The 16623-nt window shown below is 39.5% G+C and overlaps 1 protein-coding gene across 2 annotated transcripts in view; it reads right to left on the bottom strand.

The window, feature by feature from the left end:
* The window catches only part of GPR107 (G protein-coupled receptor 107), a 271212-nt gene that overhangs the window by 177165 nt on the left and 77424 nt on the right, over positions 1–16623 (bottom strand). For both annotated transcript variants that reach the window (XM_029614537.1, XM_029614536.1), the window contains exons 3-4: positions 9162–9212; positions 8598–8686 (exon numbers count right to left, since the gene is read on the bottom strand). In XM_029614537.1, the coding sequence (XP_029470397.1) occupies positions 8598–8686; positions 9162–9212 (140 nt within the window). The remainder of the gene's footprint in view (positions 1–8597; positions 8687–9161; positions 9213–16623) is intronic.

Raw genomic sequence — 16623 nt, 5'->3', positions numbered from 1 at the left:
AGAAAGAGAGTACAAACCTAAAATAATCACTGGACTGGCCAATACCACCAAATACAGAAGATCATCTGCACCATTCCAAATATGAGATGCAGATCTTTTCCCACAGGCAGAAGTTTATGGGAAAAATGGTCTTCATCAAAATTTATGACAGTGAATTTTTTTAAAACTATTTTTAAAGACAGCCAATAAAACAGTCAAACATAAAAATATAGCACAACTGTAACCAAACTATGAAGCACTATTTTCATAAAATTATAGCAAAACCTAGGAAATGATTGACTTGCTGCCTTGTGTAATGTCTAATACTTATCCCAAAAAACTTATAATTCTCAATATTTACCAAAAATAAGCAATGGTTCATCATGCTGCATGAAGCACAAGTGTTTTTTGTTTTTTTGGGTTTGTTTTTTTTTTTTTAAAGATTTCTAGGCATTGACTGTGATGCTCAATAACCTGACATATATAACAGAGTCCCATTCAAAAAATCTAATTGCAACAATATTCCCTGGTCTAACCAAAATTCTTCAACTACTTTACAATACCACAGCATATGTATATATGGTATGTGCATGCCATCTCCAGCATAAAGAACTGGAATTACTGAATTCAGAAAAATAAAGTGAAAATCTGTAGAGCTATGTAATAGTTTGTCCATTAATTCTTAGTTTTTGTTCACATTTCTTAATGGGCAGACTGTCTTGAGATTTTCATTTTTGTTAAACAAAATTCTGTGTTCCAGTGACCTTTCGGGCTTTGTTATATCTGTGTATTTGTTTACCACTTTGGTGAATTGAAATGCAATATATAAATGATTTTAAATCAATCAAGCTCTAAATGAAGACCAGAGGTCCAATGGTTAATGGACTGTGGAACATTATCAGGTAAGAACTAATTTCATCATTTCCTTTCCTTGAGTCCAGGCAAATATGTTATGCCCACTGACCAGCAGATGGCCACAAAGAATAACAGGCTCGCTGACGTTACCGCTTATATACATTTATTTATTTATTTATATTCTTTTATATACCTAAGTATAGCTGAGTGCCTTCACCCCGGTTTACAGTGAAACAACTTCATACAGAGAACGAGTTATAAAACTTCATACAGAGAACGAGTTATAGGTTGAGAATAATTACAGATAATAAATATAACATCTCGGCAAAAGGCAGAGTAGAACAAGTTATCAGTAGGCAATATATAACTTAAATAGAAAAAGGCTTGTTACAGAAATCAAGAAGTGGGATAAACCAAGATTTATCAAATCAGTCAGTGAATGATTGTCTAAACAACCATGTTTTTAGTTCTTTTTTGAAGGTTTTGGGATCTCTGATAGAGCTTAGGTATCCTGGGATAGTGCTATCGAGAAGGCTCTATCTCTAGTGGCCAATAGTTTCGTAGATGACAGGGGTGGAATGATTAGAAGTAGTTTGTCAGAAGATCTTGAAGTACGTGGTGATTTGTGTATTGAGATCATGTTGTTCAGAAAGGAATTGTTATCTTTGTAAATTTCGTTATGGAGAATGGTTAAGGACTTGTATTTGATTCTTTGTGGAATAGGTAGCCAATGAAGATTTTTTAGGGTTGGAGAAATGTGATCAAACTTCCTTTTGCCAGTGAGTACTCGTGCAGCGGCATTTTGCAGTAATTGTAGTGGTTTTAAAGTAGCTTTGGGTAGTCCTAAGAAAATTGCGTTGCAATAATCCAGGCTTGAGAAGATGAGGGTTTGAAGAATTGTTCTGAAGTCATTTGGGTACAAAAGAGGTTTGAGGTGTTTGAGAATCTGGAGTTTATGAAATCCTTCTCTTGTTTTTATAGCAATACAATTCTTAAAGCTCAGATCATTATCTATCCAGATGCCAAGATCCTTTATTGGATTCTTCATTTGAATATTGGAGTTATCAATTTGAATATAGGGTATTTGTGAGGGTAGGACTGAGGAATTTCTTTTTATTAGGATCCATTTGGTTTTGTTCATATTTAAACATAGTTTTAGTTGGTTTAGAAAAATGTGGATTGATTTGAGGTATTTTACTGTTAGGCAAATGGCTTCTTCAATAGTAGATGTTATAGGGATTAATAGCTGGATGTCGTCGGCATAGAGGAAGAATGAGATGCCTAGATTAGAAATGAAGTGGCAGAGTGGTAGAAGATAAATATTAAATAGAATGGCAGACAGGGCAGATCCTTGCGGCACACCTGTTTCAAGTGGGTAGGGATCGGATGAGCAATTATTAAAGATGACGTTGAAGAATCTGTCTTTTAGAAATGAAGTGAACCAACTGAGGGTGTTTCCAGTTAGGCCTATGTTGGCAAGGTTTGTTATTAGTAGATTATGGTCTACTGTATCAAAGGCAGCAGATAGATCAAGCATAACCAATAAGTGATTCAGTTTGTTATCAAATCCTCTTGTTAATTTATTAGTTAAATTTATCAGAAGGGTTTCAGTGCTGCGGTTCTTTCTGAAACCATGTTGAGCGGGGGTGAAGTATGTTGTTTTCAAGGTGCTCATTTAGTTGAAAGAACAGTTTTCTCAATCAGTTTGGCTAGTAAAGGAAGGTTGGAAATTGGACGATAGTTATTTAGATCATTGGGATCAAGGTTCTTTTTCTTAGGGATCGGAGAATGGTTGCAGTTTTCAGGTTGGTTGGGAGGAAGCTTTCTTCGAATGACTTGTTTATAATTGCGGTTAATGTAGGAGCAATAATATGTGATATTTCCTTTATAATTCGAGTGGGAATAGTATCGAGCTCATGTCGTGCTGGGTTTATTTTTTGAAGTATCTTTTCTAGTTCAATGTTGGAGATTGATTCGAATTTTGACCAGGAGGTAGATGATGATGTAGTGTGAGGAATATTAAATGAAGGGGTGTTGTTAAAAGAGTTTGTGATTTTGTCTATTTTGTTTTTAAAGAACTTTGCGAGATCTTGACTTAGATTATTAGTATTGGGGGTTGATTTACCTATGCAGCTGCTTTCTATTAGGTTCTTCACTATGTTGAATAGGGAGTTTGATTTATTTGTGGCGTTTTTGATCTTTAGACTATAGTATTCGCGTTTGGCGTTTAGGATCGCTTTCTTGTATACAGCAAGTTTTGAGCGATATCTTTGGTTGGTTACTTGGCATTTGGATTTGTGCCATTCTTTTTCCAACTTTCTGAGGTTAGATTTCAAATTCAAAAGTTCAGAGTTGAACCATGGATTGTTTTTTGCTCTCTTGTGTTTTATAATTTTTGTTTTCTCTGGATTTATGTTATTAGCAGTTTGTTTTGTGAGACTGAACCAGGACTAGGTAGCATTCTGGATGTTGGATAAATCTAGGTTTGTGAGTTGTTTACTCAATTCTTGTTTGAGGGAATTGAGTTGGAAGGGGGGTCTGTATTTGAAAGATAGAGGCGTTTTGTGTTCATAAATTTGGTTTGTGATTACTTGGGCACTGCATTTAATGAGAAAGTGATCAGACCAAGGAACTGGTTTAATAGATGTTGTGTGAGTATTAAAGTAATGGTTAGTGAAAATTAGATCTAGGGTGTTACCAGCTCTGTGAGTGGGGTTGTTTATAATTTGGTTCATGTTGAGGCTGGCAAGCATGTCAAGTAGCATTTGATAATTTTGGGATCTAGGTGAGTTGTTATGGAGGTTGAAGTCACCAAGTATAATTGAAGGTTTTTTAACACTGATGTTGGTTATAAGAAATTCAATCAGTGTGGAGATTTCATTGTCAAGGAGTTTTGGGGGACAATATAATAGACAGATTTGAAGAAAATCAGATTCTAGCAGTGCAATTTCGAATTTTGAGGGGAGGTTTTGAGGAATCATTTTCATATTAAAATGGTTTTTTTTATAAGGAGTAGTAATCCGCCACCTCTTCGGGATTTTCGAGGAATTGAGAATAAATCACACTCATTATTAGAAAGTTGATTTGTTAGAACCGTGTCAGTTTCTTTAAGCCACGATTCAGTTATTGCAAAGAAGTCAGGGTTCTTTGTGTTTATCAAGTCTGATATGATCATTAGTTTCTTTGTTAGTGATTGAGCGTTTATCAAGAGGAAAGTGATGTATAAGAGGTTTTTGGCTTGTTTTAGCAGTGGGATATTTATTAGGTGGTTTCTTTTTTACTTTTTGTGGGAGTTGTGGTGATCCATTGTGGTTTAAGGGTTTTTAATCTTAAAACTTAGGAAATTTTGGTGTATATCAAATTATGTAAAGTGTGTTCTTTTGGAATAATTGAAGATATTTTGAAATTACCAACAAGGAGTGTTGGTTAGGTTATGTAGTATGCGCTTGCAATCAGAGAAGCTTTAGGTGTCAGCTATTTTCAATCTGTCTCGTCTTCGAAGTTCGCACGAAGGGGCGCACAAAGGGGCAGGCCCCTTTGTCGTGCGCGGCGCCGGAGGGGATAAAATTTAAATGTCTCTCTCCTTTCCCCTATTGGTCGGTGTAACAGAGGGACGTGTTTTCAGGCCGTGCGTCTGATGGTAAGTATTTCTTTTCTGTGTGATCGCGGTCAGACTCGCCGGGGGGAAGGGGTTAAAAAGGCCTTACCCTGACGGGTCTGGGCGCCGATCGTGCAGGTCTCCTTCCTACGTGCGGCGGCAGCAGCGGTTGCGACGACAGCGGCGGTCCCAAGCATGCAAAAGCGGCGCCGGAGGGGATAAAATTTAAATGTCTCTCTCCTTTCCCCTATTGTTCGGTGTAACAGAGGGGCGTGTTTTCAGGCTGTGCGTCTGATGGTAAGTATTTCTTTTCTGTGTGATCGCGGTCAGGCTCGCCGGGGGGAAGGGGTTAAAAAGGCCTTACCCCGACGGGTCTGGGCGCCGATCGCGCAGGCCTCCTTCCTACGTGCGGCGGCAGCAGCGGTTGCGGAGACAGCGGCGGTTCCAAGCATGCCATCTGTGCTGACCTCAGTCTGCCAATACTAACTTTGGACACTGAGACAGTAACATTGTAATGACAGCAAAAAAAGACCAAATGGTCCATCCAGTCTGCCCAGCAAGTTTCTTATGGTAGTAACTGCCGCTATATGCAGGATACCCCCCATATTTCTGTTAAGGGTAGTAATTGCTGCTTATCTCCAAGCCTTATGCTTGGAGGATAATATTTGCAATCAAAACCAAGTAACTGTCAAACCTATAACAAAATTACTGCTAGCAACGTTTTTATGGGTAAGCAGCATTAATTTCAATACATTTTGATCCTTTTTATTTTTTGTTAAACCATATGAACAGGAAAATGAACTGGTAACATCATATACAGTTCTTCAGAGAACTCACCTGCTCAATTCATAAACACCAAGCAAAGGATGTCCTCTTTCACTAACAAAAAATGGATAAGAGTTTGGCAGGAAAGGGAATCTCCTGGTCTGGTCTGACTGGACTTAAGGAAACTAAATTAGTTCTTACCTGATAATTTTCTCTCTCAATATCCAGCCAGACTAGTCAAGATGAATGGGATGTAGCCGAGCTGCTCCTGAATAGGGAGGGATCTTGCCAAACGAGGCCTCTGTCTGACACTAACATCTAAATGATAATGTTTTGAAAAAGAATGCAAAGACCACCAAGTTGTCACTTTATAGATACCAGAGGAGAAAATAACATCAGCTCTGCTCAGGAAGCTGCTTTACCCTAGTAGAATGCACTCAGACTTGTTTGGATAAGGGCCTACCGCTACCGACATACACTGCTTGGATGACCTCTTTAATCCGAAGTGCTATGGAAGCCTTAGATGCAACCTTACCTCTCTCCCAAAGACCACTGTAAAGAACAAATAAGTAGTGGGGATAGGGAAATAACTATAGTACCTGAATGTAATCTGCTTTGATGTATACTGTGAAGTGCTGAAAAGCAGAATATAAAATTCTAAATAAAATAAATCTGATTTTCTGAAGTCGTTACTGACTTTAAAATACCTTAACAGCAGCTGCCTCCCATCCAAAAAATATAAAGACATATAATTCTTCTCAAACAAAATCACCTGATATTACATGAAAAGCTGAAATCCCTTTCGGAAGAAAGGAAGGTGCCATACAGATCTTGAACATACCCTTCAATCTCTGCAATTCTGAGATTCATCTGGCTGAGTAAATAGCCATTAGAAACAGTTTTCAAAATAAGCATCCTAACCAAAATATCCCCAATAGGCTCAAATTGCACACTAGACAAAAAGGACAATAACATTCCTGGAGGGATTTCTCCTTCTTCCAGGGAGTCACTCCCATCATCTGAGGGGTCTGGGTCCATGTTAGGGAAGTTCTTGGTTAGGCGAGGCATCTGAGCAGGGCCGGGAGGATTTTGTGCTTCCGGCAGGGGTTGAGCCTGGGGCGCGGCCGGGGCTGCTTGCACCTGAACGAAGGCTTGCAAGCCTTGGAAAAATTCCAACCAAGAGAAGGTTCCTGGGTCCATGTTAATCCCAGGGTGAGTCGGAGTAGGGGCCCCAGAGGTGCCCTCCTGAAGGGAAGCCATCTCGGAGATGCATAAGTCCGGGGAGCTATCGTCAGTAGTTTCGGAACCATCTCCCAACAGTAAGGGACCAGGCTTTGGTTCCCCCTGGGCTTCTTCGCATGTTGACATAGGCAGGACTCCAATTCAGGCTGCGCGGCTCTTATGTAGCAGGCTGTGCAAAAAGAGTGTCTTCTGGCCTTCTTGGGCACCGTGCCATTGTCTCGTGTGTTTGCGTGCAGTTGTAAACGCAGCTGTGCGCTGAGTTGTGCACATGGGATGCGCTCAGTTGTATTGGACATGCGCAAATTTGGCGCATTGGCTGCCTGACCTGCCCCACGCATACCGCCGGCGAGAAGGGATGATGGCGCAGACGACCCCCGCATGTAAGATGGCGCCCCCGAGGGTCTCCACGTGTGTGGACCCTTGCACCGGACTGGGGCCTAGCCTAACCAGGGCTGCTCAACCCAATCGGTGCTCCCTTCTAACCTCGCCGGGACGGATTCGGTACGACAATCCAAGCTGTGGAGACCGGAGACCTGAATTTAAAGATTTTTTCTTACCTGATCTTGGCGCTTACCGATCTTGTGCCAGACAGTCTCCAGCTGCGGGGGCAGAGGGAATTACCTTCACCACCGTGCTCGTTTCTGCACCCGCTGCCTTTCAACCCCACTGGGGGGCTAAGTCCACGCCGGGATGCGGCTACTGGACCAAGGCACACCTCTGAGGGATATCTGAGATCAACCTCAGGAATTCTCGACTGGGGGAGGCACCATTAGGTATCACCGCAGGAGAGCAGGGCTCGATCTTCCTTAAGGTAAATTTTGTTTCTTCTTTGCTGTAATTTTTAACACTATTCTAAGTGTGTAGGATAGTGTCCGCATCTGCTAGGAGACAGAGATACTGAAGAGCTGAGGTTACTGCAGAGGTATATCTAGAGTGACGCCAGATTTGAAATCTGACTCCATCTCCATCTGCTAGCAGAAGAGCACAATACCCATTGTCATGAGACCATCTGGCTACACGCTAGGAAATCAGCCTATTTGAAATTGAATCCGATATGAAACCGGCAGTCAATGCAATTTGTGTAGGAGGAGTAAGCCATGATCATTAATACTTCTTCCCTAAAATTAATTTAGCACTGGTATTCTGAATTATTTGAAGCTTGTATGTCATATTAGCAGTGAGTCCATGGTATAAAGAATTACAATAGTCGAGACGACTTAAAATAAGAGAATAAACGAGATTTGAGGTCCTGTGATTCTAAAAATGGTTTGAGTCTTTTAATCAGGTGTAAAAACTAATAAAAATGTTTGACCAGACCAGATATCTACTCTATGGGATCCTGTCAAGTACTTTTGCCTTGAATTAGCTACTGTTGGAAATAGGATAGTGGGCTTGATAGACCCTTGATCTGACCCAGTATGGTGGCTCTTATCCTCTACATCTTCTCAGAGAAGTTGTTGATTTAGTCACATCAAAATGAAAGGAAGAATTATCCATTCTTCACTACCCAAGGATTAATTTTCTGCCAAGCTCAGCCCATGCTCCTCAGACGAAGATTCACTTTCTGGATTTTTAATCTTTGCAGTCTAGTTGGCTCACATCTTTGAAATGGATCTCCTGGAAAGTTCTTTGGCCATTATTTTCAAGGCATATAGTCACTAAAAGACATGTAAAGATTGTAAGAGAACTGAGGAAAAGCACGAGTCCCAATAAATTACTTCATGGTCTAGTGGATCACGTATCCTCTCACAACTGTAAAATTTGAAGGTGCTTTAGAAGCTAAAACATGCTAGGAACTGTACCTCTTATTATACAAGTGTTCCTATACTCACTTCTAGTCTAATAACCATGCAACAAATACGCCAAACATGCTTGTGATACTAGTCTTATTACCTCTTACTTTATAAATTAGTATGTCTTACCTTCGAAGCATCTTCAAATTTCACAGTCATGAATTTGGACTATAACTGAAGACAGCCCACTCCCTTGAATCTTCCATCACTCAGATGCAGAATGCCCTTTTGTCTCAAAACCAGGAAAAGTTCCTAACCACAGCAATAAGTCTCTTTGCACTGAGACTAATAGAAAAATAAGTGTGTGTACAGGAACAGCTCTCTTGCACTTCTGAGGGATAAAAGAATCTAGCAGAATTACTCACATCTTTTTGGTCAGGTCCAGTTTCAGAAAGGTGATGGACTCATCCAGTCCTGGGCTCCGATTCAAGACACAGTAATCCACATCTTCATCCTACAAGATCACACACTGACTATAACATGAATTAACTACAAGACTGCAGAACTACACAGGTTCCATAACACTACTGGACCCAGACTGCGGCACTACAAGATTTTTATTTATTTTTTTTTTTAAACACCAGTTGACAAACATGGAAATACCCAGATTCCATAGCTTGAAGACAAGAGCTTGGGCTGAACCATGCTAACAACTGAAGTTTGTTTTGTCTGCAGGTCTGTTGGTGGATCAGGAGTATCAACAATAGCATTTCTGACTGTTATAGGAGACCAAATATTTTGTTTATCCTTAAACTCAAAAAGAACACTTGGTGGTACTGACTACAGGTTTCTTTGGAAGAGATGTGCAAAGAGCATTCCTGGAAATACAGCATGAGGAGAGTACTTTAGTTCATCTATTGACTGTTGGATAGGGGGATGCAACAAATGATTTACAGAACAAGACTGAAGAATGAGGCCTATGATATTACCTGATAAGTGGGGAATCCATCGTTCTTTGTTCTGTCCAAGCTGAATCCACACTAAACAGAAAAATAAACAAACATTCTCATCGCCATGATTATAAAGTATCAGGGAGCAACCAATCGGATCATCATTGCCTGTATGCCTACGTTCTCTCATCCAGTTGGAGAGTACAAAAATTAAAAACTTTCCCATCTAATATTCGATTAGGGAGTCATGTCTGTTTAACAGATATTGCATGACAGGCTCTGCAATTAAAAATAAAAGCCTTGAAATGTTAATAAAAATGGAAAAAAAACATTATATAAATGTAAATTAATATGATGCATTCTTCACTGCTGCCCTTCCAAACAAATAGCATAGAGAGATATTACTGCTAAAGGTCACTATATCTCTATTTCAGAATCATAGGGTGGCTATGCAGAAAAGGGCAACATGCTCATGTCACTTCAAAAGCAGGAGCTGGGGAAAAGTGAGATCTAAAAAAACAAATCACTCATTTTGTATGTCAGTAAACATGTAAAAGCAAACTGAAAAACTAGATATTGCAAGTTACCCACTGATCAAACAATAATGAATCATCAAATATCATGACACATTATGGGTTGCAACATTCTAAGTACAGAATGTGGATACCAATGACATAGGAAGGTGAAGGAAAAAGGTTCTGAAAGCTAAATTTAGACTCTTAGGTAGGAAATTGAAATCCAGAACCTCCAGGGTTGCCTTCTCAGAAATGCTTCCCAATCCACACCCAAGACACCAGAGACAGGCCAAGCTCCAGTCTCAATGCGTGGATGAGAAAATGATGCAAGGATAAGGGTTTTAAGGTTTGTTAGGAACTGGGGAAAATACTGGGGAGGGGTGAACCTATTACAACAGGATGGGCTCCACTTTAACCAGAGTGTAACGAGGCTGCTGGCACCAACCTTTAAAAAGGAGATAACGCTTTTTTTTTTTTTATGATTTACATTTATTTTTTTTTTATTAATCATGGATAACACAAAATGTCAAACAGCTGACAATACAATCAACCAACTTAATACATTACCATGAATGTTTTTCACTGTCATGACCCACCCCCCTCCCCCTTTGATGGTGACTGATCATGCTCAAACAGTTAAGTAGGAAGGCAGTCTCTAAAGATAAAATAAATCAATGTTGGAATTTCTACCATATCAGGAAAGGTTCACACATAAAATTATATACTTTTGCACTTTATCTCTTTGAATCGCAATAAGATAACTCATATAATGTATAGTTCATAACCTACATAATAGTATTCTTTGCGTTGGTACAGTCAATCGTTTCCATTGTGCCACTACTTCACAGCGAGCTATGCAGAGCACATAGTTTATCAATAGTTTTGTTTCCACTGGCCAACAGTCCTGGTCCCAAGGTATTTGTGTAGAAACTATATTCTTGATTATACTTGCTATATTCTTACAAAAGATTACAACACTTGGACAAGACCACCAAATATGGTGAAATGTTCCTTCTTGGCCACATTGTCTCCAGCATATCGATGGATATGCCAGGTAAAGTTTATGAATTTTATTTGGTGTGAGATGCCATCTATATAATATTTTATAATTCAACTCAACTACAGCTGAAGTCACAGAACTTAGGCACTGCTAAATAGCATAAATCCCACATATGATCATACAGCCTTTCCCCCCCCAGTATTCTTCCCATTCAGTTGTGTTTCTTGCTTTCTTTCCTAATGGAGAAGCCAGCAAGTTGTACAGTTTGGAAAGTATTCCTCTATGAACATTTTGCCTGAAATGCAAAACCTCAAAATCAGAAAGAGCTCAAGCTACCTGGTCCCCAATCTGTACCTGTGAGAAGCAATGGGCTACTTGCAAATACCTGTAGTAATGCTCATGCTTCTGTAATTTATATTGTTCTGATAATTCCTCAAAACTAATTTTACTTTGGGAGAAAAGTTGCTCACAAAGTAGTGGCACATTGGAAAAGTAGTATCTATCATGCAAACTCGATCTGCATATGTACCTATTGGCATTAACAGTGAATATTCATTATGACCTATCTACACCTATGCTTAGACTAGAGCTTTAAAGTCAATGCTGTGAAGGGGTTCTCTATTTTACTAGGAAAATTCCCCTTATAGTTTTCCCATATTTTGGTATATAAAAACTCCTGTAAGAGCCGCCCCCCCCCCCTTGCTCAATGTGTACCCATTGTTTACTCTTACTTTTTGGGAACCAATGTTACTGTGTAGCAGCACAATTGAGGGCTGTGTAACATTGAAAGTCTGGAACTGCTAATCCACCCATTATTAATCCTAAACATTATACTTCAAGCTATCCTAGAAGGTCTTTTTTTTCCATATGTACTTCTGTGAGTGGATACATTTTTTTGCTCTTCTTAAAGCCGCTCATCATGTTTTGCTTTCAGTTAAGATTTTTTTTTCTCTTTATTTTTCGCAGGTCTTTTAAAAAAAATAAATATTCTTAACCTTTTCTTTGTTTGCATTTTTTAAAAATTGTGTACAACTTAGCTTTGCTAATTTTCATCATGCTGGACTTCCAAGAAATGTCCCCTCTGTGATGCAAAGATGTCTGTCACAAACTGTCATGAATGATTTGTAAGATTTTTTGGATCCTTAGCAGGATATACCCAATTGCAATGTCTCAGCTTCACGGAGAGGTGGTGGATTCCTGGAATGCCTTTCTAGAAGAGGTAGCGAGGATAAAAACAGTAAACAAAACAAAAGGGCATGGGATAAACACTGTGGATCCCTAAAGACTAGAGGTTAGAAATGAAGAAAAGGGTGCATGGGGGTAACCTGCATGGAGCAGCAGTTACTACCCTTAACAGAAAGCATGGAGATTACTACGCTTAACCAATTGGTCTGATGTTTGTGATGCAAATGCAATATCGCTCTCTGTTTTGACGGCAGGGGAAAAAAGTAATTAGATTCAGATGATAGCCAATGCTAGGCCCCCGACTTTTATGGCTTGGGATACTGATATACAAACAGTAGGAATAAAGCACAGGACTGCTTCTACAGCCAAGCCCAGAAAGCAAAGCATGTTCAAGCAGCATTGTCTAAAATATTATGAAGGCAGATCTCCCTGTAAACATTTTGTAAAAGTTTGACAGTTGCTTGGTTTAAAATTGTAAATATTGCTACTCTTAACATAAAGCTTGGGGGTAACCTGCACAGAGTGGTATATACCATACTCAAAAGAAACAATGAAACCTGCACAGAGTGGCATTAACTACCGTAAGAAATTTGCTGGGCAGATTGGATTAACCATCCGGTCTTTTTCTTCCGTCATTACTGTGTAACTATGTACTGAAACACCCTCTTAAGCAGAAGTTTCAAAAACCCATCTGGTTGGTACCTCTATAGGTAATGCTTGAAAGAAGTATAGTCATCTGGGTAGAGTGTTCATTTTTATTGATGCTTATAAAAGTTTTCTTGGCTTGGCTGAATAAGAGACCATAACTCCAGCTCTTTTAATGGTCCAATCCATTAGAAAGATATAATTAAGTGAAATAATTCCCACCAATCCACTCCTAATTCAACACTCAAGGACCGAATACTCCCTTTACCCACTTAAAAGGAAATGCTTCTTTTATTTATTTGTGGCTCATCTAACGTTGAAATGTAGTAGCTCCGGCTTCCCTATATTAACCTTAAAACCAGACACTCTTGTCAAACACCTCCAATTCTTTAATCACTATAGATAAGGATAAAAAGGAGTGACAATAGCAAACAAAAAAATCATCCGCAAATAATATTTTAAACTGAGTCGGGGACCCTGTGATACCACGGATATCCCCATTCCGTCATCCCTCTGCCCAATTCAAATATTGGGGAATAAATATCATTTACCTTTATACACACTTTGGGGGAAGAATACATTGTCATTAACTATTTAAAACATTTAGGGTCCAAACCTAATATTCTGAACATAAAAGGCCAGTGAATCCAGTCAAAAGCCTTTTTGGCATCAACTGTTAACATTTCTACAGTCTTTTTTTTTTTTTTTTCCTTTTACCATCTTTATCAAATTTACAATTTTATGGATTTGAATCCAGATTGATCAACATGAACCAGATCCGGCAACACATTATTCAGCTGTGAAGCCAGTATCTTTGCCAATTTTTCAAATCTATGTTTAAGAGTGAAAAGGGTCTATAGGAGCTGCAGAAGGTAGCATCTTTACCTGGTTTAGATAAGACAGTAATACGTGCCAAAACCAGACTTCAGTAAAATTGGATTTTCTAGCAATGAATTATATAATTTCTGAAGATGTGGAACTAAAATGTCCCTACATTTTTTTTTTTTTTTTAAAACAATGCCGTGTAACTGCAAAACCCGGAGATTTGTTTATTTTAAGGGACGAGATTGCAAATCTATTTCTATACCTTAGTCCTTTGGGAATTCTGCAAAACTGTGAAGGGCAGAATTTGCTCAGAATTCCCTTCCTGCACAGCTGCGCAGAAATTCCATTTTCTGCGCAGAATTTGGCAAAGATGAAGCAGGCCGTGGCATGCCACTCGTGAAGCCTGTCCCACAAGCAAGCCCAGGTATGCTGCGAGCAGAGGCCATCCTGCTCACAGCAAAGATGAAGCAGGCCCAGGCATGCCACAAGCAGAGGCCGTCCCGCTCGTGGCAAAGATGGAGCAGACCCCGGTGAGAGCAAGTCTGTGTGTAGAGGTGAGTGTGTGTGTAAGACTGTGAGCCTGAGGGGTAAGAGAGAGAGTGAGAGCATGTGTGAGGGTGCATAGGTGTGGGTACCAGACAAAGGTAGCCTATTTGAGGAGAATGTGAAGGAGTGATTATGTGTGTTAGAGATTGAGAGCTGACGTGTATGAAAAAGGGATTATGTGTATGTGAGGATGCTTGTTTGTGAGAGAGAGAGCATGCGTGTATGTGTAAGAAAGAGAGCCTGGAGAAGGAATGTGTGTGTGTGAGAGAGAGAGGGAGCCTGTGTGTGTGTGTGGGGTGGGCGAGCAAGAGAGGGAGCCAGTGTATAGAGGTGTGTGTGAGAAAGAATAGGTAATCTGTGTGAGGGTGTATGCATGAGAGAGAAAGGAAGCCTGTGTGGGTGCATGAGAGAGGGATTCTATATGAGGGTGTGCGTGCGTGGGAAAGTGAGAGTGGGAGTTCGTATGAGGGTGTGTGTGTGTGTACTGAAAGAGGGGTCAAACTCTGGGAGTGGAGATAAGAGTGGAAGGAGTTGAGCCTAGAGTGGGAGGGGAGAGAAAGGCAGGTGGAAGAGCTGGGGCCTGAGAGGGCAAAGTGAAAGGAGCCTGGCCAGGGGTGTAGGGAGAGAGGGTAGAAGGGACACTTGCAGTGTACTTCTAGGGAAATTCCACTCAAAATATTTAACGTAAAACTCTGCATCTTTAAGTAATCGCATTTTTCTGTATTACATTTTAAATTAATTACTTAAAGACTGTCATGTATATTGTGTTACTCTGACCAATATAAAGTAAGCAGAATTTTGAATTTTTTGTGTAAAGAATTTTAAATTTGTGAGCAGAATTTTGAATTTTTTGCACAGAATTCCCCCAGGAGTAATACTTATAATATCTCTGGCTAGTACTTGGGCCACTTCAGAGGACAAGCTTGGGATATAACTTCACCCAGATAACCATCAATATCTCCTTTTGTAATGTGAAGTTCATCCGAATACAACTCCTGATAGAATTGCACAAACCTCTTTCTAATTTGGTCATTATCATATAAAAGGTTCCTCTCATATCCTTAATTTTCATGATCTGGCTTTGAGTTGTTTGTCTTTTTAATTGCCATGCTAATATCTTGCTGGGTTTGTTTCCACATTCAAAGTATTCTTGATGCGCAATGTCTACCTTATATTGAATCTCCTTGCAAGTTATAGCATTTAACCTAACTTGTTTCTCATCCAATTCTCAGAGTATTTTACTGCTCCCAAATCTCTGATGACTAAGCTATAAATGTTTAATGGACTCCATTAATTCTGAGTTCTCTTTTTGTCTTTGCTTCCTAACAGCTGCAGCTCTGGATATCAACTGACCCCACAAGATAGGCTGTGGATTGGCTTTAAGGCTATGAGAAACCTCTCCATTATCAGTGAAATACAAATATTCCTGTATATCTTTCCTTATTTTTGTACAGAATTATGACACTTTCAATAAAGAATCATTTAATTTCCAAAATTTTTGTACTTTCTCTTTCTGAAGTAACTCAAGCTCACATTCTACATTTGCATGGTCAGACCATGTAATAGTTCCTATATCTGTTGTATTACATGCTGAAACCCCTATTTCAATAAGCAGAAATAGATCTATACAAGATTAGGTTTGTGAATCTTAGAAAAAAATGTATATTCCTTGCAGGAAGGATTACATAGCCTCCAGATATCTGTGAGGTCCTATGAAATAGCCAACATTTGTAATTTATTTCTGTGAGTTTAACAGGTCTTTATGGGAATTGGAATTATCCAAAGCCCTTTTAAAAGTTCAGTTAAAATCCCTCCCCATGATCATATGTCAGAATAAAGTTTTTTTTATATACCGATCTTCTTTCCTTTTTTTGGTCGGCTTCCAGTTTGTTTTTTGGGTCCACTATCTGAATTTCTCCATAGTCTTCTCCCACGTTTACCAATTTGTTGCCAATGGGAGGTTTCACGATAAGCCAGTTAGGCAACAACCTGCTCCTTCATTATTATACCCGCTTTTTGCAGAATAGCTGCCACCTCCTCCATAGAACGCACTTATGATATATGTCTGCTGATCGTGAATGAAATAACAAAGGGATACAGCCATTTATATCGAACGTTCTCTGCAGGCAGTGTATTTGTGAGAGATTGCATACTTTTATGCCACTGCAATGCGATAGTTTGTAAGTCTATACAAATATGATGATATATTTTCCCAAGTACCGTAAATGTTCCCTTGCTTCCAGCTTTCTGCATTATCTTATCTTTAATAGAAAAATGATGCAGGCATGCAATATCTCTGGGTTTGCTGTGTGTTGGTTTTCTCAGTGCTCTATGCGCTCGATCCACCACGACCTCAGGGGCCTTTACACCAATGCTAATTTCACAGAACAAATTTACAGACATCTCGCACTATCTGGATACAATCTGAAAATTCCTTCTGCTCTGGGACTCCCCTTATGCATATATTTCCCCTCAAGTAATGATTCTCGAGGTCCTCTAGTTTAAAATCTCCTTGTGTCTCTGAGTAACTCCTTTTTCTAAAGCATCACATCCTCACCCTGCTCCTCCATCAAACACATAAGAAATTGCCATGCTGGGTCAGACCAAGGGTCCATCAAGCCCAGCATCCTATTTCCAACAGAGGCCAAACCAGGCCACAAGAACCTGGAAATTATCCAAACACTAAGAAGATCCCATGCTACTGATGCAATTAATAGCAATGGCTATTCCCTAAGTAAACTTGATTAATAGCCGTTAATGGACTTCTCCTCCAAGAACTTATCCA

The sequence above is a fragment of the Rhinatrema bivittatum genome, chromosome 8 (assembly GCF_901001135.1).
Source record: "Rhinatrema bivittatum chromosome 8, aRhiBiv1.1, whole genome shotgun sequence".
Lineage (NCBI taxonomy): Eukaryota > Metazoa > Chordata > Amphibia > Gymnophiona > Rhinatrematidae > Rhinatrema > Rhinatrema bivittatum.
This window is presented reverse-complemented; position numbering and strand designations above follow the sequence as displayed.